Consider the following 26621-nt stretch of genomic DNA (forward strand, 5'->3'; position numbering starts at 1 on the left):
ACCATGTAATATGATTACTTTGTTACTATATTATGTTGTCTGTTTTTTTTATCTTGTATACTCATACTTTGTAATGATTTGTAGTGCTTTGTGTTTGATTCTGTTTCAGTTTTGTTTGTCAACTTTATGCCACAATTATGTTAAAAAATGATATGTATTTTCATGTGTTTCTTCAAATTAGAGATGATTACACATGATACAGTTTAAGCAATTACCAATGAATACAGTTAAGCTGAAATCATTTGGCAAAGTTTCACTTTTTAAATGGTTACGAATGAACACTTCAAATATGTAAATTTCACAACAGACAATTATCACAAGAGAAAATCCCCTCCATACAGGAGGCCTCTAATCCAGACGGACTGCATTAGACATGCTTAATCCTGTGAGAACTTTGACATCCAAATTCTGACCCACAAAATATGTCAATTACACATTAAATTCAAGAGATGTGACAACAAATTCGCACCATGGATGTCAAGGCCACAGCTGCAGGTGTCCATTTGTCAACATCAATCCAAGCATCACCTAATACCCCTTAATACCCAACAACAACCAGAAAAACGAACACACTTAACACTTAAACTCTCTCGGGGGATCTTTGGGAGTGATCTAGTTTCTCTGCTAAGTATGAAGAAAGTGAGAGGGATCATTCAGCGTGAGAAGCAGTTGAGAGGATCTAAACAGACCTGCGGTAATGGAGTCAATTTAAGGGGATTGCGCATGATGCTGTGTTTTGTGCAGTATGAATATAAAATTACAGGCTAGACTGAAATTATTCTTTATGTCAATTTCACTCAGTGATGCAAGAACACACATGCTGGCATGTAGTATGCACACATATATAAATACAAAGACAAAATATATTGCTTGTTTTAATTAAATAGGAGTTGTGTCAATTAAACAGTCCAACTCTGTGAAGTAGTCCATTTATGCACCTGAAGCTCGGCTCCAGTCTGGATACAACAATCTGACTTGTTCTTACTTGTTTCTTGTATGGTCTTGAAATAAGTCCATTTATGTTTAAAATTGGTTTGTATACAGTATGTTATCTTAAGTTATCACTAGCACATTTTGACAGACATGTCAAAATGTGTTCTTGTTCTTGTGTCTTTTGTTTAAGTAAACTTAAAGACGAAAATTTCTGATTCAATTCTGAGTTTTTTTGCCAGCACTGGATACTCCTTTCTCACTCAAAAAAAGGTCAAAGGAGATTTCACATCTAAATATAAAATTTTCTCACCTACTTTTTAAGATTTGCATTTTGATTTTCATTTGCAGGATGGAAATATATTTGTTTAATCTTTCATTTGCACCAACTCCTTTCTCTGCTCTTTCCTCTATCATCAGAGACTCCTTATGTGTAATGTCTGATGCCTTCTCAGCGAATTCAAGTGTGCCATAAACACACACGCCATCTACACTGAACCTAACGTTTTCTGTTGCCACTTCTCCTCACCACTTCTGGATTAGGCCTCCTGCTTTCCCTCCCACATTGAGGCAAAGCCTGCCTCACTGTAGGCTGCCATGCTTTGGATTTAGGGAGATTTAAGCAACTCAAATTTAGAATTTCAATAAGTGGGCTGCATGCACATTAATATTGTATAAACATATAGCCTAATACTTTAAATAAATGCAGAAGTCAATACTTTGAAATATAAGCATTGGTAAGCGCCCATACACATTCTTTATGGCAGATAAGCATGGGAGTACAGTTTACACTGTGTTAAAGATGTTTTTACAGGCAAATGTTGGTTATTTCTATTTTGAAAGCAGTTGAAGCAGCATGTTATTAAGAACTGTGATTTATATAGTTCTTATGACCATGTAAACATTCAGGTATTCTACCATTTGTCCATTAAAAGAGTTTAACATTTAGATGAAAATGTTTTATTTTGTATCCTCATATTCTGTATGGTAGAAGTCTGTCTCATTACAGTGTGAGAGCTTCATATTCAGCTGCAACATACAGTGCAATCTCCCCAAATATAAACAGGTCGGACAGTATATTACAAAGAGACTTGTAGTGGATCGACAGATTGTAATTATTTCTGAGGACAATTCAATAAATGTTGTCAATGTGATGCTGTATGAGCCTCACTGAAACTGAGTATGCAACATTGTCAAGACACACATGCAAATGACAGCTACACAATCTGACATTAAGACAAGTTAATAAATGAACATGCAGGCATGTTACATGTATACATGTACTACTACTGCATGGACTAATAGACTCAACACAAGACTACCGACGCCTGACAGACACATAATGTACATCACTGAAACAAAATCTTTTTTTCCAACATTTTTCCAGTCACAATATTTATTATTCGGTGGAATATATCTTATCTTATTAAATTTCTGAAGGCTTCTGTGTATTGTGTGACTAAATGATCCAAAGATACAATTGTATGCAAAGCTAAAGAACAACAACATATAGGAAACATTAATGTATTAAATACAGTGGAATGCTGTTTTTTTATACTAAACTTCTACTACTACTACTACTAAAAGATCAATCAAACCCCGTCTGCCCAGCACTTTCAGGACTAAAACTGTCGAGAAAATCTTTATAAAACTCCATTCAGTCACATTCAGTGAAGTGTTTCTCACATCATTTCTTTACACTGAAATAATGACATTATATATTTTTCTTTCAGGTGGATGAACACCGACACTGACAGAAAGACACGGGAACAGACAGGTAGAATAGTGTCGTTGAACAAGGTGAGCTACTGTGAACCTCTGAAGGCTGAACAAAGCCAGTTTATCACCAGCTGCCTTAGGAAGTATAGATGAAACTACTGTAAATGTGATTAACCACAACACAATCACAACAGAACATAACCAAATATATTCCTTATCCACACACTGTAGATACACAACATGCTCTGCTATTTAATTTACAAAATACTAAAAATGAATGCATTACATTTAAGTTGGCACACAACAGCAACAATCAGACTGAGAAAGTGAAATTTGTATTTTAGATTTGTTCCGTCAGTCTAGATGTCTGTACTTTGAAATTATATCAGGGATTAAGTGCATAAGACATACACACTAATACTGAATAAAAGAAACACACAGTTACACACTCAGAGATGGAAGTCTCTCTTTCATCCTGTATCATTACAGTAATATAGGTGTAGTGTGGTGCCACTTAGCAGACTGGAGTTTGTAGTGGAAGCGTTGATCTACTTGAGGTGAAAGAAGCCGGTTGGTTTTGTTGGTGCAGCCATCAGCATGTTAGCTTGGTTCTTGTGAGTTATGTGGATCTATAATAAATATAAAACAACTTTAGTGATCAACAATTTAATTATTTGTGTTTAAATTCTTATAAATTTGAATCCATATCTGATCAACTCAGTGTAATTTATAAGCTGTCCAAAAACATCTCTACTTAAATTAAATCAATGATTCCCATTTTCAAGAAATAAACAAAATGCGTACTTCTTCTTTGAAGACATCACTTTCTGTGTTATTTCAGCTCTCTATATTCTAATATTCTCCCTAGACACTGAATCCACCTGACTCTAAATGACGTCACATGCATGATCAGTGAGTATAACAGGGTGCAAGGGCTCCAAAGACTCAGTTGACAGTTTATAAAAGGTACACCAAGCACCAGCCAGTTTATGTTGAAACTGATTTAGTTGATTCAACTGTATGATATTTTTTTAGGCTAAAGTTTGTGGTGCTGTTGAATTGTTTTGCATTGTACTGAAAGCTGTTTTTAACATTTGGTCTGCCCAACATTTATCAACGAGGATAGAGTAACTATTAGAAATAGACGTCCTTGCTGCTATTTGCATGAAAAAACCTGATCTTGGAATCTTGGAAGATTTTCTATTTCTCCTGGCTTCGTTTTAAAGATGATGACACTATGAATTGTGGGTAACTGGGGGACTGAGATTCAGTTGGTGGTTTGCTATGAATCACAGGGTTAATGGATCGATCCTCAAGCTTCCCCTGTTCAAATAAGCATGGTATAGTCTCCAAATTGCTCACAATGTTTTGGTGCGAGAACTAAGTCACTTTGGATGAAATCGTCTTCTAAATAACTGTAATGTAATGTTCACATGCTGTGTGATAGCCCTGAACCATCGTAGATTTAGTCCTCTCTAACCCGCTTTAAAAAGCTCACACAGATAAACATAATCAGGGTGAATATTTACTATGCTTTGCTAACTGAAATATTGTTGCTCTTATCAAACAAATTTAAGAATAAATAATTACATGCACATTATAGTAACTGTTACACTACAATGCTGTAATCACTGACTTTAATGAATCTCATATGTAATGTCACTTCGCACTGAATTACACTGGTTTATGTCACTTACAGTACACGGAGGCTGCATCCAGGGCTCCCCATCGATTTGCATGGGCAGGGCTTTGATTGTCCTGCACACAGGGAAGAGAGATCTAATTATACTGTGCTATTTATACTGCAATGCACAACAATGGCCACATAAATAGGTCAGGTATTTTTTGTTTTGTCATCCACCTGTAGGTAAAAGTACACAACCTGATGGTAATTTGGGAAGTCTGAGCTAGTCTGCGCCCGGCGCTCTTCAGTCCAGTGTAGATCTGTCCCATCTCTATGACTCCTTCCAGCCCCACCACCTCCAAGCGTTTGTCAGTCATATCTGCAGAGTGATGAAACACTCAAAAATCAAGTTCAAAGAGTTTGTAAAAGATTAAATCAGTATTACAAACAACCAGGTTGATGGCATCTGCACCGAAGAAGGCAGAAAAGGCTTACTGACAATATTTGGACATAAAACAATTGGGTGATTTAAGAGAGTACAAACCTTGGGAGATTGTTTTAAGAAGTTCAGGGTCAGTAATAACTTCACTGGGCTCCACCACTGGTTGGCTATCAGACTTCTTGGACTCGCCCCAGAGGTTGGAGCCTCCATGCATGCTGGGTATGTTGAGGACAGCTATGCCCTCAAGAGACATGCTGCTCAGGTCCAGAGACCTTCCACAGCACTGGTGGAGGCAAAACAATAAGTTGGTTACGCAACTGAAAAAAACTTGAACATGACAAAACAGGTGCACTCAGTAGAGGGCAGATCTCCCCCAGGTGTGTCTGGAACCACCACTGCTGTATTGTGTGAATGAATGAGTACAACCCACAATTGGCTAACCCCTCTTTAGAAACCAAAGGGCTGTAAGGCGTTGTAAAAAAAAACCCACTTACCACAAGCGCCATGTTTGTAAGCAATTGGCTTGAAGTTGTTGTATAAGACATCTCATACAATCTTGCCAAAAATAAAATGAAACACACCAAGCTGTCTGCTCACTTTGGAGCGACTGAGTGGCGGTGATATACTCAGCAGTGTGTGTACTGGTAGTTCCATTAGGGTTAGCTGCTAGCCAAACACACCGACCAAAACACTAAAAGTGACAAACTCAGCTATCTTATCATTTGCAGGCCCTACCAGTCAGGAGACTATTTACAGTAGACAAAAAAGTCACAAGGCAGTCAGTGGCAGTACAAAGAGGCAGTAAAAGGAGTTTTGAGAAAGTGAGAGACACCGCAACCAGAAGAGGCCCTTGAGCATGCATACATAACTGGCCACGCAAAAGAATACGAGATTAGCCATGTACAGACACAAAGGTGCACACACATTAGAATCGATTGTATGATTCTTATGGTGGAGATAATTATGTGAATTACAAATAATAACTTGGCGCAACAGCTACATGACTGTATTAGACATTCTAACCTTAATCATGAGACACTCCTTCAACCTCTTGCAGGATGCAGAGATGGTCTCAGACGTGGCAAACTCAAGATACCAAAGTTTGTTCTTCATTCTTAAAAACAAAAGAGAACAACAGCTTCCCCTTTGTTATTTGAAAAAAAAAAAAAGCTCTGTTATACTTTTTATTAGAAAAGACTCTTGGTTCAGACAGAGTGTGAATCCTCACCTGCTGTTGAACCTCTGGGGGTGTTTCTCTCTCATGGAGTGGAAACGATGAGCGATAGAGGCATCCTGTCAAAGTCAAAAGGTAATGTATTCACGTTTCAAGGTATGATGTTACCATTCCTTCCTGCTGAGGCAATGACTCACCACTCCAACAGAGAAGTAGTTGTTAATGATCTCGTAGGGCACAGGGTCTCCAGCCTCTTGGGGGTCGTCTGGTATCACCTGGATGCTCCAGCGGTCCATGGGAACCAACTCACTAGCTTCGATCTCCTTCAGGATCTCTCTCAAGTCTGACCCATCGTAGCCTTTTGGGGGATAACAGAGGAAGCAGGTAAAGTAAATGCAGGGCTCCAACGTCAGCGGCAACGCCTCAGTGAGTAGAGTTAATGTGCTGATGGTTTTACCTCCTCCCCAGCGTAGACAGCGAGCCAGGTCGTTCCCGGTGCCCAGAGGCAGGATAGCTATTGGAGGATGCACCTGCAGGTTTTCTTTGTCTGAAATCACAGGCACGTTATTCAACCTTAGAGATGTTTATCTTAATTACCTCTCTGAATCCCCAAAATTACCCACAATACCTATAGCATCCAGGAGCCACCCGACGGTGCCGTCTCCTCCACACGCCAAGATCTTGAACTTACGCAGATTGCGGAAGAAGTGTAGTCTGAAGAAACAAAGGCATCATTAATGTAAAGAAACTCAAGCGTGTAAAGTTCTAGTGGTGAAAGTGAACTGTACCCTGGAGCAGGACCTCCATTGGAAAGGTTGTACACTTGACGTGGGTTCAGCAGGTACTGAAACTTCCTGAGCACTCTGTGGAAAACAGAGAAGTGCACACACAAGTAAAAACAACCAGAAAGTGAGAGAAGCCATATTCTGAAAATTACATAAAAATGGAAGGATTACTTTTACACTACAAGTAAAATAAAGTTACACAAACATATCGAGACTTTAGGCTGCTTACCGTTCACCCTGCTTTCCTCCACTTTTTGGGTTCACAAACACCAGCAGAGGGTGGGTGTCTGGAATCGGAACAATCTGAAGAAGAATACATGAAAGATTAATTAATTTGAAGAACACAAATGTGATATGTAAGGATATATGGACACATGCTGTGAGTCAGAAGACTGCACATATTATATATAATAAGTAAGAGGTAGAATAATTCAAACTTTTGCTGCTGTCAAATAAAGAAGATTTAGTTTTTTTAAGGAAATAGGCTTGGTTTATACATGAACACCATACACCATGACTTCTCTGTGTGTCTTGCTCCAAAAAAATATTTAAACATTATGATATAACAACATGATATATTGTAATTGCAATGAGAGATACATTTTAGATTTTCGGAAAATTCCATTTAAAAAATGTTGACAGTGAATGTTGAAAAATGTGCCAAACTGCAAATAGAAGCAGTGTATTTAGTTGTGTATTTTAAGAAGTGGATTATGCTGCAGGAGGTTTCTCTGTAAGTTTTGTTACTTTTTACCATTGCTTCCATTGGAATATATTGAAACTAACATGATTTAGGCTTGTGACAGGAGGTGAGTATCTGGTACTTTAAATGTAAATACTGGACCAGCGGGTTTGTCCCAGCTGAAGTGGACGTAACCATGACGTATTTGACCAGGACTTCATCCAACACACTGAACTGATACAAACAGACTACAAAGACACTGGCGCAGTCCTTTTTAACATGAAAATCTTCCAAAAATAACATGACGAATCACAAAAATTTGAGATTCTCCCAAAAGCAGTGATATGCAGATGGTAGTTTGAGCAGACCACTTCAAAGAGACCTTGCAGAGAAAACACATGGGTGTACAGTTGGAAAAGGAATAAAAGTGTGTAGGAAGATTTGATGACAGCAGACCTGCAGGATGTGGCCATCAGGGGTGACGTTTAACAAGCTGGTGTCTTCTTCCTGCATAAAACAGGACAAAAACAAAAAAGGATAATTAAATTACAATTATCCTAAAAATCTAAATCTGCTCAAGCCAAATTAATGGTGCTGCTCATTATACCTTTGAGACTCCATGAATGGCCCACGGAGGAAGTATATGATCTCTCAGTGGCCCACAATCACAGGACGATAAGCCAGAGAAAATACACTCATTGTGACGCTTAAAAGAAGACAAGTGTCAGTTAACATAGAGCAAAGAGTTGTTCTCTATTTCATCTAATTCATGTCCAAACACGCACACGCTCCTCACCATCTCGTGGCACCACACACAACGCCTCCCCGCTAAAGTCTTGATCTTCTTGTGGCAGACCTGACACTTGGTGGACTTACTGTCCACTTTGATCCAGTCGTGAGCCGCTACCTGAGACACAGAGGAAAAGAAAAAGAGGAGGCTGAGGAAAAGGTGTAATTCACTACTACTACTTTGTCCATTTCTAATTACCCAGAACAATTTCCACTTGTTCTTCTACTCATAATGTCAAGTCTTATGGTGTTATACAACTTCCGCTCCAAGACAAAGATTCATGTTCACACGACAGTGGTGCCAAACCACAAACCAGCCCTGTATGACATCAGCAAAAATGATGTTATAGTACAATTCAATAGACTCAGCACAGACCACACCCTCAACAGAGCAGCTACGGAGACAGCGTTAGATTTATGAAATTTTGGATAACCATTGACAGGCAGACACGCATCAACAGATCAAATATCCCTATCGCACACTGGCACCTCTGGAAGCAGCTGACGAAACTTGGCCAGTTCACTGTTGTGATCCTTTACAGGTTGTGAGTTGTGGTTGCGACACTACACAGAAAAGGAGACAGTGAACACATCATTGTTTTCTACATTTCTGCAAAATCAGGACATTAAGGAGATGTGCAGAGCAGACTGTGCCGGCTGTAATCTGCTCTTAAAAAACACTGATGAGCTGCACTTATTATAGACTAATGCATTGTGATGTTCCCTGTCATTAATGTGTTTGGTTTTTGGTCCATAAAAAGAGTACTGACATGGATATAAACACTTGACAAATATGAGCTTTCAGTTCTTGACCTTGAAAACAGTAGTTTTAAAAACTAAATAACTCAGGGTTCATTTTCTCGATTTTTCCACAGATTTGGTTTAAATGTGACAAAAAAGATAAGATATAACATATTCTATAATTTTCTAATTGTCAGCAAATCTTATAAAATGACCAAATCCAACATGAATTGATCACTAACATGTCAATGTATCCACAGCCTGATTTCATTTCTAAAGATTGAGAGCTCCATTGTTGTTCAAAAACACACCGATGAGACACACTGTTGCACTGGTTAACATGGACCTTCATTACCATTTACATCAGCGGTTTAATTTGAGTCAATCGCACATATGCCCAATAAATGCACTATTTTCTCCTTTTTCGGGACATTTGCAAAAACTACTGCGCCCCTCTGTTTTAAGACATTTCTTTTTTTTGCCTTTTTTAAAAATGAATCCTGTTGTCTTTTTAGTTTGTTATTTTGTGAACAAAAAGGAACAAATTGACCCTTTGCTAAGCTCTGCCCCCCGCTGCTACTCCATCAAGCTGTCAGAGCTAAAGTTACCATAGAGTCCACAATGTTAATAACTGCACTCCCTGAATAAATATTATCTAATTTTTGTAAAAAAAATTACACAAAATCCACAAAACCAGCCTGAAAAAGGAGAAAATCTGAAATGATTGCATGAAAGTCTATGGAGCAGAGCCGGTTAGTTGTCGGACCCTGGTCAGAGCTGGCTGATGCTACACTATGATTGGCCAGTCTGCATTTAAGGAGTGGGACTTAGTGAAGGGTCAATTGGCTCGGTAATGGCTGCCACAGTAGGGATGTTGGTAAAAGTATTGAGAGACGGTCTAATGCAATGTTGCTTTTTGTTGATTGTCATGGGATTTGTTGACATAGAATATGAATGGACTAATCCTTTAATTTACAGTAAATATAAGAAAATGTAATGTAAGGAAATGGAAATGAAGTGGAGTTGTCGTGTGTGTCCTTACACCAATCTCCTTTTTAGATCTGACAAAGGTACGGGCACAGGGTTCAGGATTCTTGTTGGCACAATGACTGTGGACAGTGTACTTGCAAACTGAGGGAGAAGAACAAATGTTACAGGGGTGACTGACTTCAAGATAAAGTGTTCTCAACTAAAACATATATGATTTTATAGCAAAATATATCTAATAATGGACAAATATTAATGTTATAAGTGAACTACTAAAGACTGACTCCTCTGCTTCATTTGTATTGTGTATGAGGTGCATGGTTGCCCCCTGATGGCAGCTGTGAGCTCTTACAGGTGCAGCAGAGTCCCTGCTTCCCGAGGCCGAGCAGCATGCTCTGACACACGCTGCAGTATGTCGGCTTGTTAAAGTGCTTCATCCTCCAAATATGCTGTCCATCTCTCTCTGTCATCTGTGGGTGAGAAGACTAAATTAAAGAAAAGTGGAACCGCAGTTGATCACACTGAAAAAAGTTACAATTTCAAGTTGGTTCATTCATTAACAAAACAGGGGATGTTGTGGCGAAATTTAAGTGCTGTATGTGGAGTCAAATGATTGTTCCGTCACCTTCAGTCCAAGCAGAACAAGTAAAGGCACGTTGTTCATGCCTCCCTTCACCCATTCCTCCAGAGTGACAGTCCCACTGTTGTCCACATCGATCGCTGTCATCATGTCTTTGAGCACCTGTCCAATTACAAAAACCTCTGCTGGTTATTCGTCGTCTAAGTCTTGCATAGTAAACTTGCTTTTACATCTGTCAGCTGCCGTTATTAACTTGAACTTTATTTTATTCATCTGATACGCACATACATATATTCAATTTGACCACTGCATTTAAACCCATCCTAAGTATTTAGGGGCAGTGGGTTGCTCAAGCTCTGCTCAGCATAAGCTCTCTTTCTGATGTAAAACAAACTTTAACCCTCGTACTTAACATTTTATGTTTTCACACTCCTCATGCAGACTTCTTCTGAAAAGTCATAAATGATTCAATGACAGAATAAAAAATGGATGAAAATGAGCCTCATACTGGTCTTAGTTCAGTCACGTCCCAGCCGAGGTAATCAGCAGCTCGCATCATCTGGGTGATTATACGATCCACCTCCTGATGGAGAGACAACATGGTTTACATTCACAGTCACCCTATTCATCTTGTTCATACTGTGACCTCTGACAAATTACAAACAAAACCAGCCACTCAATCTAAGTAGGTAAACAACCTCCACAAAATTAAAAATACTGTAAGTTAAATGTAGTCTAACTGCAGTTGGGTCTTATTATTTAATTATTACTTGTTTGTTTATTGATGATTGGCTTCAGAACTGTTTTGTTTTTCCCCCTTTTATTTTGAAAATGGACGGTTTATGATTATCAGACTATTAAGATCTAAAATATATTAAATATGGCTTTTCAAATATGTAGTGGAGGAGCAAGACTGTAGTGTTAATTAGCCTTTATTTACAATTTTCAAAAGTGTATGTGGGTGCCGCTCAAATTTGATCCATGTTGCCAGCTGTTGCACCAGCAAGAAATACATTAGCTGGATGTTCACAATCAGCGGCATTTCCTGTTCTGCATATTCATCTATCAACATTTTAACTTAACGTACATATAGAGAGAAGCTTACTTATTGAAAACCCAGAATAATTTTACTTTTCAGTGTTTGTTAAGGGGTCCAAGACAAACAAAACAAAACAGTAAGTTAGACGTGAGACCTTTTTTTTTTTAACATTTTGCAAGACTAATTGTAAACAATAAATGTACATGTCAACTGTTGCAAGTGAATAAAAAAGTACCCCAAATATTGTGTTAATTCAGGCACACATTGTAAACATAGGGAAGTCAGAGAACATGTCAGTGATTTTGAGTAACTTACAGAGCTGTCCAGGAGTTGGTTGCAATCTTTATCATAAAGTTTGAAGGTAACTAGAAACAAAACAAAGTCAGTCAGTAATCCAACCGTTGTTTTTTTCCCACTTTCTCAGACCTTCCAGATCATCAATCTTAATTATTCATCAGTGGTAAAATGTACATTAAATGCAGTTGCACTATAATAAATATGTCACGAAATGTTCAAAAGGAGGATGACACCAACATTCGAGCTTCTCGCGTGGCTGTCCTTCCTCCAGCACTGAGAAGTAACAGGACACATCACGAAGAAAGACCCCACCTGAGGATAAAGAAATACAGAGTCAACCTTTTGACCAAACTGGAAACCTTTATTACATTACTGAGATTTAAAACAGCATGTTTTTTTTCACTTCTGGATCAAAATGTAGAACTGCGGCAATAAAACAATAAAAGCAAGTATTCTATCAAAGGTTGGTTATCTGAACAGGTGCACTAATCTCCAAAGCGACTCTACGCCTGCATTCCGGTGACGCAGCACTACAAGATAAAATAAACCCAAACAATCAGGTGGGCGTTGAACAAAGCGTCCAACAGGAAATACTCTTTGTAGCATGCTTTGATTATTTTCAGGATGGCGTGTGGGGTATTCTCAACGACACTCAGAGCTGAGCATGACTGTAAAGTTTTTCCTCTTATCACCTGCCTGATCCATACTGTTATGTAAAAAGAGATCAGGCTTTCAAATAGACTTACCTCCTTTGGGCAGGCGGCTCTTGCTGGACGCATCATGCTCCACTTGTTGAAAATATTGAAAAAGGCGTTGGCAGAAGTCTGCAGGGAAGTCATCCACTTCTAGATAGGTCTTGAGAAAGACACAGAAACCCACTGCATCCACGCACTGTGGGAAGAAATTAAACTTATTGCCAGGAGACTCGAGGTCAACTATAATTTCAAGATAATTCCCTAACAATTTACAAATTTTTTTTTTTTTTTTAATTTGGAACAAATTACCGGAAAAAGAGACAAATATATATTCCATATAATGGGTAGCATAACAGAATGTGCAAAAATGTATGTTTAAATTAAATGATGAAACAAATTCCCAATATTAAATAATTTAAAAAAACAAAAACATTATATATATATATATATATATATATATATATATATATATATATATATATATATATATATATATATATATATATATATATATATATATATATATATATATATATATACACACACACACACACACACACACACACACACACACACACACACACAGTTGTGGTCAAAAGTTTACATACACTTGTAAAGAACATAATGTCATGGCTCTCTTGAGTTTCCCCGTTATTTCTACAACTCTGATTTTTCTCTGATAGAGTGATTGGAACAGATACTTCTTTGTCACAAAAAACATTCATGAAGTTTGGTTCTTTCATGACTTTATTATGGGTTAACAGAAAAAGTGACAAAATCTGCTGGGTCAAAAATATACATACAGCAGTGCTAATATTTGGTTACATGTCCCTTGGCCATTTTCACTTCAATTAGGTGCTTTTGGTAGCCATCCACAAGCTTCTGGCAAGCTTCTCGTTGAATCTTTGACCACTCCTCTTGACAGAATTGGTGCAGTTCAGTTAAATTTGATGGCTTTCTGACATGGACTTCTTCAGCATTGTCCACATGTTCTCAATGGGATTTTAAGTCAGGACTTTGGGAAGGCCATTCTAAAACCCTAATTCTAGCCTGATTTAGCCATTCCATTACCACTTTTGATGTGTGTTTGGGGTCATTGTCCTGTTGGAACACCCAACTGCGCCCAAGACCCAACCTTCGGGCTGATGATTTTAGCTTATCTTGAAGAATTTGAAGGTAATCTTCCTTCTTCATTATCCCATTTACTCTCTGTAAAGCACCAGTTCCATTGGCAGCAAAACAGCCCCACAGCATAATACTACCACCACCGTGCTTGACGGTAGGCATGGTGTTCTTGGGGTTAAAGGCCTCACCTTTTCTCCTCCAAACATATTGCTGGGCATTGTGGCCAAACAGCTCGATTTTTGTTTCGTCTGACCACAGAACTTTCCTCCAGAAGGTCTTATCTTTGTCCACGTGATCAGCAGCAAACTTCAGTCGAGCCTTAAGGTGCCGCTTTTGGAGCAAGGGCTTCCTTCTTGCACGGCAGCCTCTCAGTCCATGGAGATGCAAAACACGCTTGACTGTGGACACTGACACCTGTGTTCCAGCAGCTTCTAATTCTTGGCAGATCTGCTTTTTGGTGGTTCTCGGTTGACTCTTCACCCTCCTGACCAATTTTCTCTCAGCAGCAGGTGATAGCTTGCGTTTTCTTCCTGATCGTGGCAGTGACAAAACAGTGCCATGCACTTTATACTTACAAACAATAGTTTGCACTGTTGCTCTTGGGACCTGCAGCTGCTTTGAAATGGCTCCAAGTGACTTTCCTGACTTGTTCAAGTCAATGATTCGCTTTTTCAGATCCATGCTGAGCTCCTTTGACTTTCCCATTGTAGCGTTTGTGGGCATTTGTATCCAATGAGCCCTATTTAAATGGCCTCAGAGAAGTCACCAGCTGTAGTCACTCATAATCACTCACAAGAAGTTAAGAGGCCATGCTATGAAGCTCATTTCATTGACACAACTTTCTAAGTCACCAAAATTGCTAATTCATGTTGCTGTATGTATATTTTTGATCCAGCAGATTTTGTCACTTTTTCTGTTAACCCATAATAAAGTCATGAAAGAACCAAACTTCATGAATGTTTTTTGTGACAAAGAAGTATCTGTTCCAATCACTCTATCAGAGAAAAATCAGAGTTGTAGAAATAACTGGAAACTCAAGAGAGCCATGACATTATGTTCTTTACAAGTGTATGTAAACTTTTGATCACAACTGTGTGTGTGTGTGTGTGTGTGTGTGTGTGTGTGTGTGTGTATATATATATATATATATATATATATATATATTGGTTTTAATTGAAGAAGACATTTTTGAAGAAATTCCATTTTTTTCTATAATTTGTACCAAATTAAATAATTATTTTCAGAAACTTGTATTAGAAGAAATGGGAAATGACTACCCTGTAAAATAATAATAAGACCTACCACATGTATCATTGATCTGTTGCATGACTCACCTCTCCAAAGCTGTGCTGGGCCAGCCGACCACCAGGGTGAAACTCCTTAATCACATCTTTCACCCTCAGACTGCTGTCTGCAAAGAGAACATCAGGTAGTGGATTAAAAATCAAAAAGGACATGAAAAAATAATAAAATTATTGACACATTTTTCTAATATGAAACTGTTTCAAACACGACCAACGAAAAGAGAAACTCCTACAGTTAAACTGGGGGCAGATAATCTTAATAACTAATTGAGCTCTTTGTCTATTTGCCGTTTGTCCCACCCAATAATCACAAGGCTCCTGACAGCTAAAACAGGAAACAAACAAGAGCTCGTCACTAATTGTGGACGTGGACGTACTGTGTGTACCCTACATTAAATCTGGGCTGTGCAGTTTGAGAGGAGCGGGTTGATTATCCTTTCATCCATTATCCAACAGTGCCCCCCCCCTCCAACACTAAAAGCCTACATACCCTTTTCATTTAATTTTGTTCAAAGCCTCTGAGTGTACAGCTGAATATTTTTAGCCTTTTTGCTTCCTGTCAACAGGTCTATCCAATTCTGTATTAGCTTGAAGTGTGGCGCATGAGCATGCACTTACAGTTTGGAGTTGTTGTTTGTGATTAGTGCTGCTCCCAAAGGTCAGATTCTCAAGTTTGAAAGTAGCTGGAAACTCATTGAAGTCAGTTAGTGATCAATGAGGTATAAGAGAAGTCTGCACACCCAAATTAATCAGAATTCCCTTTTATCTACTCTCTCAGTTTTTTATTTTCTGTATTCTGCACACAGGTTTCAGCATTTCCTAGAGTATTCTGATTGATTATAGTGTGTGAGCTTGTCTTGCTCTTTTAGTCTTCTTGTCTTTGTTTTGTCTAGCTTTGCTCATCACAGAACCAACCATTGTGTTTCTCACAACTTCCAAATCATCCGTGTTGGATAAAGTATTCAGATCTTTTTACTAAGTAAAAGTATTAACACCACGCTGTAAAAATAGTAGCCAGCCAATAGCACAACAGCTGTACTTGTATATTTAGTTGCTTAGTTTGCTTTATAACTATAACATCATAATTTATAAGTGCTTATATTTTATATACAAATCTTACTATTAATTTACAAACTAAAGCTGTGAAATATATGTATATTTCCTTCTGAACTGCAGTGGAGTAGAAGTAGAAAGTGGCACACAAATGAAAGACTCAAGTAAAGTACCTTAAGCTTATGGTAAGTAAAGTATTTTAGTAAATGTACTTAGTCACAAAATACGTAAAATACTTTAATTCAAAATCTTGGTAAAATGACAGAAATAGTTAAATATAATAAGTAAAAAGTAAAACATTTCCCTCAGAATTGTAGTGGAGTAGAATTATAAGTTTTCATAAAATGGAAACACTTAACACAGTTCTTGAGTTCATGCACTTAGTTTCATTTCACCTATGCAAATCATTATTCTTTATATACACATATAAAGTCATAAGTGCATATAAAGGCAGTTGTACGCAACAATAAATATTTCGACTCTATTGATCTATTGATTTTCCAAAAGACAGATTGTGTTGCTTGCCCCCTCCCCACAGCAAGGACTGAGAAAACTACCTGTTCAGCTGGTCTCTTTATGTTTTATGCGCAGCATTATAATGCCTGTAATATTAATAACTTTTGAAATAAAGTTAAGTGAGAAGATGACACTTACATTCCATGTAATGCTGCAGCTGGATAAAATCCACGGGAGTCAGAGACCCTTCGGTATCGTCAGACGAGGCCATGCCAAGCAGCTGACTGAGCAAAGAGAAATCAATGATGGGCGTCACAGAGATGACAGGGAGGAGAACAACACCAGGACAAAGCCTTAACCTCAAGAGAGGTTGCAGAAATGAGGAGGTAGTCTGTTGTGTCGTAGGTGGGTCAAAGTAACTGGTTTGCCGCCATTCCTTGGATTGCAAATACCAGCAGTGACTAAACACTCCCCTCTGTGAGGACATTGATCAACCACAGTGTCTGGTTCCAGATATTTAGACAGTCTGGGGCTTCTAGTGGATGAATCCTAAAACCACAGCCAATAAGACTTACTGTACCACATTCAATAAGTAAGGGAAGTCTTGTCGTGTATATTTTTACAACAACCCTTAGAAACATGGACACGAGTCAACAGTTTGTGACAAGTTCTGACAAGATGAGGATTTGCCCACAAGGAGACACATGTAGGCCAATAACATAACAAGCTGTATGACTGTCACCAGCAGAAAAGAAACAGGAATTTACCACAAGCCTGTAGAAGCCTGTGTCCACCTATCTTCTCTGCACAAGTCACCTATTTCACAAAAAAACACTGTGTAATACCCCATCAGCTTAATCAGAAACGTACTGTCCAAACACCGAAGCAAATCACAAATCATCAATTAAGACAAATCTTTTATGGTCATTGAGTTGTCCATCAGACAGGATTAGGCTATGATTGATTTCACTGAGTGACAGGTACGAGTTTTTACTTTGCCGTGCTTTCTAAGTGCTGCACAGGTGTTCAGTCATCCGGTTAAGGCCTGAACACTAATAAAAGCTCCTTACCTTCCTCTCTCCTCAGACTTCAGCAGAGCTAAATCAAAAGCGTCCCAACCTCGGAGCTTCACAACACGGAACTTTGCTATGTTGGTTGACGGCAGTTGGTGCTCGTGGGTAAACGTCTGTCGCGGTATTAGCGGATATAAGGGATTAAGAAATGGGCGGAGGAGGAGCTTTTAGCGACATAATTACAGTTAGTGGCACCATCTCGTCGGTGTACTCACTCACACAAACGCAATAGGCACACACACGCACGTGCACTTGTTTGATTTATTGTACCCTGCCAACAAGTCAACAGGTTTTCTAAGTACTGCAGCTTTAAGCCTGAAAATGAGGTTCAGGCTCTCTGGTTTCCAGCGTTAACAGAGTGAATGAGCAGATGTAGATAAAATAAGTGAATTTATAAATTGGCTCGGAGAAGCTCTGCAAAAAAAAAGCTTCCAGACTGGGCCTTAAAATTGTAAATGAACTGGAATTTTGCTAATTGACATTATTTGGTATAAAATATCAAAATTATTTGAGGACATGTCTGAAATAGAAGCTGAACAGGTGTAATCAAACTGTTTGCTTATTTTCTTTAAGAAAAGGCTGAGGTCCATGACGCATTGATAAGATATGCTGAAGCAGTGAGTGTAGTACGCTAAATGCACTGAAGATAAAATCACACAAACTGAAAGTGGAGGACCAGTTGGCAGGTCAAAGGTTTTCTGGTGAGGCAGTGACACTGAAGATACCATGGTCCATATATAACATGTAACAGTGTTTTACATTCAACATAGGATCTGAAAATCACATATATGTCATATTAATTTATCACATGTGAAATGTGTTTCACAACTCAAGGTCCACTTACTGTTTACACAGTCCTCCTCAGGAAGTAAGTCGACCATGTTAATGGAATTGTTTAAAAATATTTGCTGCATAAACATATCTTCCAGACATCTTTTAATGATGTGTACAAAACACTCTTCCACAAGAATTTCCTCGTAAAAAAAATCCCAAATTATATATATTCACAAAAATATACATCCAGAATCAATTAAAATGAAAATATTTGTTAAAAAGATTGAACAAAATAAACAAAAAAGTTCAACTACTGGACACAATATGTCTCCTACTTCACGGAACAGTTCATGTTCAGTCTATGCGCACTTGAGGTTTTGAATTTCACACTTGTGTAATGGACCATGATTGGCTTTCAAGCTAGTTGTGATGTCACAAATCATGTTTGTACATACACGTCTTAAACTCAGATTTAAGGTGAGCACAGAGAAACTTCCCCCTTGAGCAGATTATTTTGAAAACAGTTTTTTTGTGTTTTTTAGTAAAACTCTGTACATCGTTCTGCACAGTGAGCTCATAAATCCAGGTGATGTGACAATATAAGCAAAACGTTTTTTTAGTGGACGGGGTCTTTGACTTTAACATGACAAGAAGTGCTTCAAGTGCTATGGATGAAATCATAATAGCTATACTGAGCTCACAAGTCATCAGATCCATCATGACAATTGAACAATTTCCATCTGTTGATAAAGACTGCTTACAATGGTTGAAAGCTCTGGCAAAATGCCATTAAGTGGACCTTGAATTGTTATGTCAAACTTCTGTGTCCAAGGTCAAGAACGAACTTTCATGCTTATATAAGTCATATAAAACAATCCTGGAGATAATGCATAGTCCTGCATTATAAACCGAGGCGGTAGGTGGCGATAAAGGGATTCAGTTACAATCAACAGCTGCAGTAAATAAGTAGTAGAAGAAGAAGCACTTCACGCAGGTGTTTACGTTTTCCCACTTCCGTAGCTTCCTAAAGCCGAATAACGTCACTAATCTAACGTTAAATTACCGAATTTGAGAAGAAAGCCTCGGTCATGTTTCTCTTTTTTAACTTAAGTATTAGAGATGCCTGACAGATAAGTATCGTTGAGGTCGTTTGCGGTCCACTACAGGCGCTGTATCGCGAGTTTTCCTCATCTTTCATCGCGGACTAAAGCTAAAGCTAGCTGTGTTAGTAGCTGGTCAGCGGCAGTTGACATCCTTTAATAAATCACCTGATCCGCATTTAATCCAGTTTTAATTGATATATCAAACAAGGCAGTCATGGCCACTAGGCGTCTGACCGATGCCTTCTTGTTAATGCGGAACAATGCGATCCAAAACCGGCAGATATTGGCTGAGCAAGTGAGTACATACGACCCCCGTCTGAGTACACGTAGCAATGCTGCGGTGAGTGGTCTGCATCGTTTTGACATTTTACTGTGTGTGTTTGCATATAGCCAGTCCCTCAGCTGTGTTAGCTAGCTGTTTAGATACATGTGTGTGTTAGTAGTACTGCCATTACTCAGGAGGATTTCTACAACAGTAGTAGTTCACCTCAGGACGAACTGCTTTATTTGACTCAGTGGGGTGATGGAGGAGGATGGAGGGGGGTGTGCAGGCATATTGTTCAGCTCGTAATAGCTAACGTTAAATGTCTATAGTAAATGTAAAATTAGCTAACTTTTACTTAGTATTTATTAAAAGATACATTTGTAAAATGAATTGGTGTAGATTGGGTGTTTTTTTTGGTGAAAGTTAAAGCATGTTTTTTTTTAATGTCCACATAGTGCTTCTCTCTAGTAAAACGTGTGCTGTGGTCACTACATTGTAATTTGATCTAGTCGAGATCAAATTGTGCCTGTAACCTGTAATTCATTGTTCCACTAGAACGTAGCTGGTGTTCTCCTGTACTTATTAACATGTATGACACAAACAGAGGCAAGGAGATTAGCTGGAAACTTCTGCTTGTCATTCAGAACTACTAATGATCAAGATTTGTCTTTATCTCTAGTGGATCGATTATGAAAACTCATGATTTAAAAATAAAAAAACTATTTAACTTAATGTCGATTACATCTGTCCAAATACCCAATCCACATGATAAGGCAGAGAGGTGGGGCTGATATTATCGGCGTGTGCACTCAGTCCCATTGCAGTTTGCAATACTACAACGCACAAGGTAGTCAAGGCAGTGGTCCTACCGTTCCCCAACACGTTTATGAAGCTTGATCATGAACGATTTACAGCTCTCCAGTATTCATGCTGGACTTCACCTTGCGTCTCTAGTTGAGGAGGCCGGGTGCAGGATGCACAGCACAGCAAGCAGGTGCTGTGTGTGCACAACCATTCACACTCAGCTGAGAACATTTTAACCAGTTAAATGCTCCCTGAGGTAGATTTATTGCTGAAAGCCTATACACCCAGAGTCACTAAACACAAGGATACCCCATCAGTTGAGGATACATGTCCCAAAATATGCTGCTGAACACTTTCTTCTCCTAACCTTCATTTTTTTTCTCCTTTGGTAAACTTTCTTTTATCTGCTGCTCCTGATGGCTCGGAGAGGCTGATCTTTCTCTGACACAAACAAATCAGTACAAACTAAATTCTGACAGTGTAACTGCTATGTTCAGTAGATTCACAGCTCCTACACTGTCTGTAATTTCTCCTACTGAGAGCAAAACACTTCATTGATTCATTAGTCAGTAGTAGTCTAATGTCTTACTTGTTTTTCACTGTGACCGTTTAGTGTATGTTTGGTCCCATTGTCCCTGTATTACACTTCATACATATGCTCATTCATGTTGTGAACTGTGTTGATTTAAATGTTGCTACACTCTCCTCTGTCACAGAGAAGATGTTGGTACATTATTGGTGTTGAAATTAGAAATTCATTACTTGTGTAGTGAAAACTGGAAAATAAAGCAACTCAACAGTTTTTTGTTGTAGTTATGTTCCAACAGTATGCTACTGCCATTTAATTATTCTGTGCATACATATCCACAGGCTGAAATATATATATTTGCATTTCCTAAAAGCTATTTTGTTTGCTGAAGCCATTTTAAAATAACTCACTTTGCCAAGACACATGAGATAAATAAATGATTTATCTTTGCATTTGCAATCTAGTTTTACTCTTTTGCACATTCACACAAACGCAGGACAAATGATTCAATTTCATATTAACAGCCAGACCTAATGTACCTCTGCTGTACAGACATCATTCTCATCAAATTAATTAATTGTTGGGGGCTGTGGATTGGTATTTACAGCAGATGTTTTCCAGGGCTCACTTTCTGTTACTTCTATCTTTCTCTTTTCTTTTTCCTCTATTGGATGGGACCAATCTGCTATCTGCCAATCACATTAGGAGCTTGATGAGGTATTGTTGATTCCCTTTGTGGATAAACTACATAAGATGCATAACATGCTTCACCATCATCATGTTGAATTACTAAATACAATGTTTTAATTGAACAATATGTTGTTTGTGTTTTTAAGTTGGCTGATGATCGAATGGCCCTGGTGTCAGGAATCAGTCTGGATCCTGAAGCGGCCATTGGAGTCACAAAGAAACTGCCTCCAAAATGGATAGAGGGGGTTGATGAGGTAGGTGAAACTAACACATGAGATTGGAACAGAAATGTATAAACCGAAATATATATATAAATATATATATATATATATATATATATATATATATATATATATATATATATATATATATATATATATATATATATATATATATAAATATATATAAATATATATATATATATATATAAATATATATATAAATATATATATATATATATATATATATATATATAAATATATAAATAAATAAAACCTATCTGTAAAAGGCTGACCTACGAATACAATATCCCTATTTATTAGACCGAAAGCTCACAAATGCATCTGTTTGGAATCCTGTAATCTTAAACCGGTGAAATCTTCTGTATGATCCCAATAGTTTGTGTACAAAGTGAAGTCACACAGCTCTTAACCATTGAGTTTCTCCTTTCAGATCCAGTACGAAATCACACGGGTTCGGCAAAAGATGAAGGATCTGGCCGTACTACACGACAAGCATATGAATCGACCCACACTTGATGACAGTAGTGAGGAAGAGCATGCCATAGAAATCACTACTCAGGAGATTACACAGGTACAATCATTTACCAGTGTAATTAATAGAGATAATGTATATTTGTATAGATAAAAACCTGAAACACAGATGTGGCAGATGGTTTTTAGTTGAGCACAAAGTCAGAAGAGCATGGTACAGTATTGAATCTTGACTGTCTATGCTCTGATTGTTTGAGGGAGTGAATATAAACACATCTGACAATATTTAATGAAGAATTTTAAATTAAATGAGTTTGTTTCTGGTCGCTCACTAATTTTGTGTTCTCTGCAGATGTTTCATCGATGCCAGCGAGCTGTGACGAGCTTGCAGTCTCGTTGTGGTCACTGTACCGAGCAGGAGGAGAGGCTGTTGAGAAATGTGGTCTCGTCCCTGGCTCAGAGCCTGCAGGAGCTGTCCACCAATTTCAGGCACACACAGTCTGGCTACCTAAAACGTAAGCACTGCAGTAAAGCTGGGATTGGCCTTTCTGAATTCTCATTCTTCACTATTGCTGTGTATCTCTTTTATCTTCGAGATATTTTCATGTCATTTGGTTTTATTCCAGGTATGAAGAATCGTGAGGAGAGATCAAAGCACTTTTTTGACTCTGGTCCCTTAATGGAAGAAGATGAAGAATTAGCTGTATATGACAAGGTGACTGACTTTTAAAAAAATCCATCACCATTTCCTTTGGCTCAGGCGTCCTGAATGCAGTACAATAAAAGAAGAGTTACTTCATGTTATAAGCATGAGTATAGACCAGAGAAGAAAACAAACATCCTTTAAAAGTTTAGATGCACACTCACTCTTTGATGAACTGTTCTGCAAATTTAAATTTGGACATATTACATTTTCAGTTTTTGTCACTTTTTATTAATCCCTACTAGAGAACAGGACAGGAGGATATCTAACAACACATATGTTAATATGGGTTACATTTCATCGGATGACTGTTTCCAAGTATAATTAAGCCATTTTAAAATATATTGTTAAAAACATTAACTCATTCACTTGCCCGAAATGTGTTAAGGGCAGCAGCATTGCTGTGCAGATGGATGTCCTTTTGCCATCAGGGATGCTAAAATCTGAGTGGAATAATTAAATGCAACATAAAATGAAAATTGAAATCTGTAATTTGGTCTGGAGTGGTATCTACTGAGGCTGTGGCTACATGTGGTTGCATTTGGAGTAATAATTATATCACCTACTTCTTATTCTTTCTTTCGTTTTCAGGGTTTCACAGACGATCAGCTGATGCTGGTTGAGCAGAACACTGTTATGGTGGAGGAACGAGAGCGGGAGATCAGACAGATAGTGCAGTCCATCTCAGATCTGAATGAGATTTTCAGGGACTTGGCTGGAATGGTGGTGGAACAGGTATTTGAGTCGGTCCTGACAGGCTTACACACAGAATCAATTGGACTTAATTAATAATTATGGCATGAGTCCAGTCACTGAGGTACCAAAGACAAATGTTCTGGTCCTCCACATACAAGTGTGGGGTTGTTAGTGAGTCACCCTCATGACTCCAAAATGTACATATTGACATGTCATATGTCCTATTCGTATCAACAAAGCTTGAATGAGAATTATTAGGTTAGTGGCAGTGCTACACCAACTCATAAAGAATCTACAACTTGAATGTTCCTCTGCTAACAGAAGTCCCTCCTCTTCTCCATCTAGGGGACCGTTCTTGACAGAATTGACTTCAACGTGGAGCAGGCTTGTGTGAAAACAGAAGATGGAATGAAACAGTTACAAAAGGTAAACATGCTCATGTCTTCATGCACATTTTGACTTTTTGGGTCGTTGACTGTTTTTTTTTTTGTTTTGTTTTTTTAAATCCCACATTTACATTTTAGGTTGCTGTTAATTCAACATTCATTTTCTGGGTTATTTGTTTAGATACTTAACACTTTTGTTTGGAAGCTAATAATGAATGACAACCACAAGGAAAAAACAAAATGCAACTTTCAGCACACTACAAGACACAATTATGTTATTACAATACATTATAAATGTCTTTTACAGTTATTAAATCTGTTTAGACTCAACTTTGTTGCCAATGTTGTTGATGATAAGACACTGAATGGTTTGCCTTTTATTAATTAAATTGAAAGCAAGTGAAATGCAGTGTTTGACTTCTTCTTTTTTTCCATTTTCTTTGCAGGCAGAACAGTATCAGAAGAAAAACAGAAAGATGCTGGTCATTTTGATCCTCTTTGTCATAGTCATCGTTCTAATTATTATTCTTTTTGGAACAAAGTTTTAATAATGCATTCCTCTGGCTCTTGTTTTCTGTGTGGGTGTTTGTTGTGCGTCTGTGTGGACTTGGTCTTGGTTCTACCCAAAACAAAGCTAACTGCCTTTTCATACCAGGAAATGTTGAGAATAATTCCTCGTCCCGTTGCAGGTGCACTTTGGGCAGCTTGGAGAAGTTTTGTGGTTGATTTTGATGAAAGGAAAAAAAAAAATCAACAATCCGTCTGAGCTGTGGCTATTTTATCAAGTGACTGGCGCCCAAATAGCCAAGACTCTGTGACAGAGTTTTGCCGAACCTCACTATGTTGACATATGTATTTGTCTTAACAAAAAAACACTTTGATGTATAGAAATGGACTACCAATGTCTAAATGCTAAAGCAGAGTGTTTTCTGCTTGAACTCAAAGCATGAATTGTGACATTTATTGTGCGACAATGCATCATTTCCACCAAGTATCATTGCAAACGTGTTGATTCTGTGAGAAAGAAGCGACAAGAACGAATGTTTGTGAAAGAGAAATATGCAGTAGATCTCATTTCACTGCAAATTGATTTTCATTCCTCCATTGCATCTTTGTCCCGGCTCAGTATTTTACCGTAACAGGCTAAAATAGGCTAATAGTTTTGTATGAGGACAGTACCAGATATGATTAGAATAATCATTTAGTACCAAAAATATTCCTTTGGTTTAAGGACCAACTTTTTTTTTTATCCCTTTACTGCACAATTTAAAAATAATATTGAGATCATTGTTTCTCAATTGTCAGCCTCAGGAGTTGGTAGACAGTCCTGAACTTTCTCCAATTCATCCTGTAATTTTTAAAATCATACCTGTGTCACACCTGCTGCACTTTTCATGAAGTGCTCATTTTTTTTAAACACTTGTTTGTTTCTATGGTCCTTGCTTAAAGTGCTACCTTTTTTAACTCTTGCAGTTTGCACATATTGAGGCTTGAGGGGGGTGGTTGTGTTATTGATGTAATACTACTGTCATCTGTATGATGAAAAGAATTATTTATTTTTCAAAAGCTTCAAATAATCAAGAGGTTCAGTGGTGTTCTGTCTCTGGCAGAAGTACTGTATATTGATTCAAGTGTATCTGTAGTCTCAACCCAACAGTTATTGTCCACTCTGAGAAAGCAGACATATGAAGACAACAATTTTATTTTATTTTCAGATGGGACACTTTACATTTTATTTGGAACTTCTTTACATGTTGTGTTCTATAAAGACTGACGAGCGGAAATGAAGAGCTTTATTTAACATATCTGTACTGGACTCTATACACCTGTTAAATCATCTTTGTCATTGATGTAGAGTTATGTGTGAAAAATAATTATGTCATTGTACTTAAGTTTTGTTTTCCGAACAAAACAAGTGAAGAGACAGCAACATTTTTTTCTTTTTTTAAATAAACCTGGAACATTGTGTTTTGTGTTTTACATTGTAGCATTGATACAACTGAAACAATTTACTTCAAATTATATCAACTATTTTACAAATTGATTATGTAAATCACTTTTCAAGCACAAATGCAAAACATTTTATGGTTTCTGCTTCTCAAATTGAGGATTTGCTGCTTTCATAGCACTATATATTAAATATTGTTTAGTTTTTGAATGTTGATATGGACAAAGTAAGCAATTTGGGGACATCCACTTGGCCTAATGTGATTCACATTTTTCAATGTTTTATACACCAAACAATTAATCAAGTAAAGAACTGGGAGATTGACCGTGAAAATGATCTTTAGTTCCAGGTCTACTCTTAAGTGAGTGAACATAAGATCATAAGTCACTTTTAAGGCAGCCACTGTTGTCTGACTATGAAAATTAAAATGAAATCAAATTTATTTGCAATGCAAAAAGTTATGAGTGTTACTGTTACTTTGAAGGTAGGAGGCACCGGGAGCCATGACAATAGGT

At 37.8% G+C, this 26621-nt stretch overlaps 2 protein-coding genes across 5 annotated transcripts; one reads left to right on the forward strand and one right to left on the reverse strand.

Moving 5' to 3' along the window:
• Nucleotides 1–1874: 1874 nt before the first annotated feature.
• On the reverse strand, nucleotides 1875–17733 carry dgkab (diacylglycerol kinase, alpha b). 2 transcript variants are annotated; one of them, XM_068720364.1, is made up of 25 exons: nucleotides 17493–17733; nucleotides 16621–16706; nucleotides 14944–15020; nucleotides 12536–12680; nucleotides 12027–12101; nucleotides 11808–11857; nucleotides 10962–11036; nucleotides 10499–10615; nucleotides 10226–10343; nucleotides 9929–10017; nucleotides 8635–8709; nucleotides 8153–8263; nucleotides 7964–8062; nucleotides 7813–7863; nucleotides 6904–6977; nucleotides 6678–6752; nucleotides 6518–6603; nucleotides 6347–6436; nucleotides 6087–6247; nucleotides 5944–6008; nucleotides 5739–5829; nucleotides 4818–4998; nucleotides 4532–4652; nucleotides 4347–4407; nucleotides 1875–3278 (listed from the first exon to the last, which is right to left on the reverse strand). In XM_068720364.1, the coding sequence occupies exons 2-25, from the start codon at nucleotides 16691–16693 to the stop codon at nucleotides 3198–3200; spliced, it is 2241 nt and encodes a 746-aa protein (XP_068576465.1). In that variant the 5' UTR covers nucleotides 16694–16706; nucleotides 17493–17733; the 3' UTR covers nucleotides 1875–3197. The 2 variants fall into 2 exon arrangements, with proteins under 2 accessions (XP_068576465.1, XP_068576467.1); XM_068720366.1 differs by lacking the exon at nucleotides 8635–8709 and having other exon boundaries at nucleotides 17493–17732.
• Nucleotides 17734–19255: 1522 nt separating this feature from the next.
• stx16 (syntaxin 16) lies at nucleotides 19256–26124 on the forward strand. 3 transcript variants are annotated; one of them, XM_068720396.1, is made up of 9 exons: nucleotides 19256–19712; nucleotides 21676–21687; nucleotides 21807–21914; nucleotides 22333–22473; nucleotides 22726–22888; nucleotides 23000–23088; nucleotides 23668–23811; nucleotides 24118–24198; nucleotides 24605–26124. In XM_068720396.1, the coding sequence occupies exons 1-9, from the start codon at nucleotides 19587–19589 to the stop codon at nucleotides 24704–24706; spliced, it is 966 nt and encodes a 321-aa protein (XP_068576497.1). In that variant the 5' UTR covers nucleotides 19256–19586; the 3' UTR covers nucleotides 24707–26124. The 3 variants fall into 3 exon arrangements, with proteins under 3 accessions (XP_068576497.1, XP_068576498.1, XP_068576499.1); XM_068720397.1 differs by lacking the exon at nucleotides 21676–21687; XM_068720398.1 differs by lacking the exon at nucleotides 21676–21687 and having other exon boundaries at nucleotides 19256–19667.
• The last annotated feature ends 497 nt before the right edge of the window (nucleotides 26125–26621 follow it).

The sequence above is a fragment of the Cebidichthys violaceus genome, unplaced genomic scaffold, assembly GCF_023349555.1.
Source record: "Cebidichthys violaceus isolate CVI_PGR_0920_01 unplaced genomic scaffold, fCebVio1.0.p SCAF_25, whole genome shotgun sequence".
NCBI classification, from domain to species: Eukaryota; Metazoa; Chordata; class Actinopteri; order Perciformes; family Stichaeidae; genus Cebidichthys; species Cebidichthys violaceus.

What these genes read in the sequence shown, in the direction of transcription:
- dgkab (XM_068720364.1), bottom strand. Translation starts at nt 16,693, where the DNA reads ATGGCCTCGTCTGACGATACCGAAGGGTCTCTGACTCCCGTGGATTTT. An exon ending in ACCAACTCCTGGACAGCTCT is followed by an intron (nt 11,037 to 11,807) that starts GTAAGTTACTCA and finishes TCTCTCCATCAG; the next exon opens with GAGGTGGATCGTATAATCAC. An exon ending in GGATGCAGCCTCCGTGTACT is followed by an intron (nt 3,279 to 4,346) that starts GTAAGTGACATA and finishes TATTTATTATAG; the next exon opens with ATCCACATAACTCACAAGAA.
- stx16 (XM_068720396.1), top strand. Translation starts at nt 19,587, where the DNA reads ATGGCCACTAGGCGTCTGACCGATGCCTTCTTGTTAATGCGGAACAAT. An exon ending in CTACTCAGGAGATTACACAG is followed by an intron (nt 22,474 to 22,725) that starts GTACAATCATTT and finishes TGTTCTCTGCAG; the next exon opens with ATGTTTCATCGATGCCAGCG. An exon ending in AATTAGCTGTATATGACAAG is followed by an intron (nt 23,089 to 23,667) that starts GTGACTGACTTT and finishes TTTCGTTTTCAG; the next exon opens with GGTTTCACAGACGATCAGCT.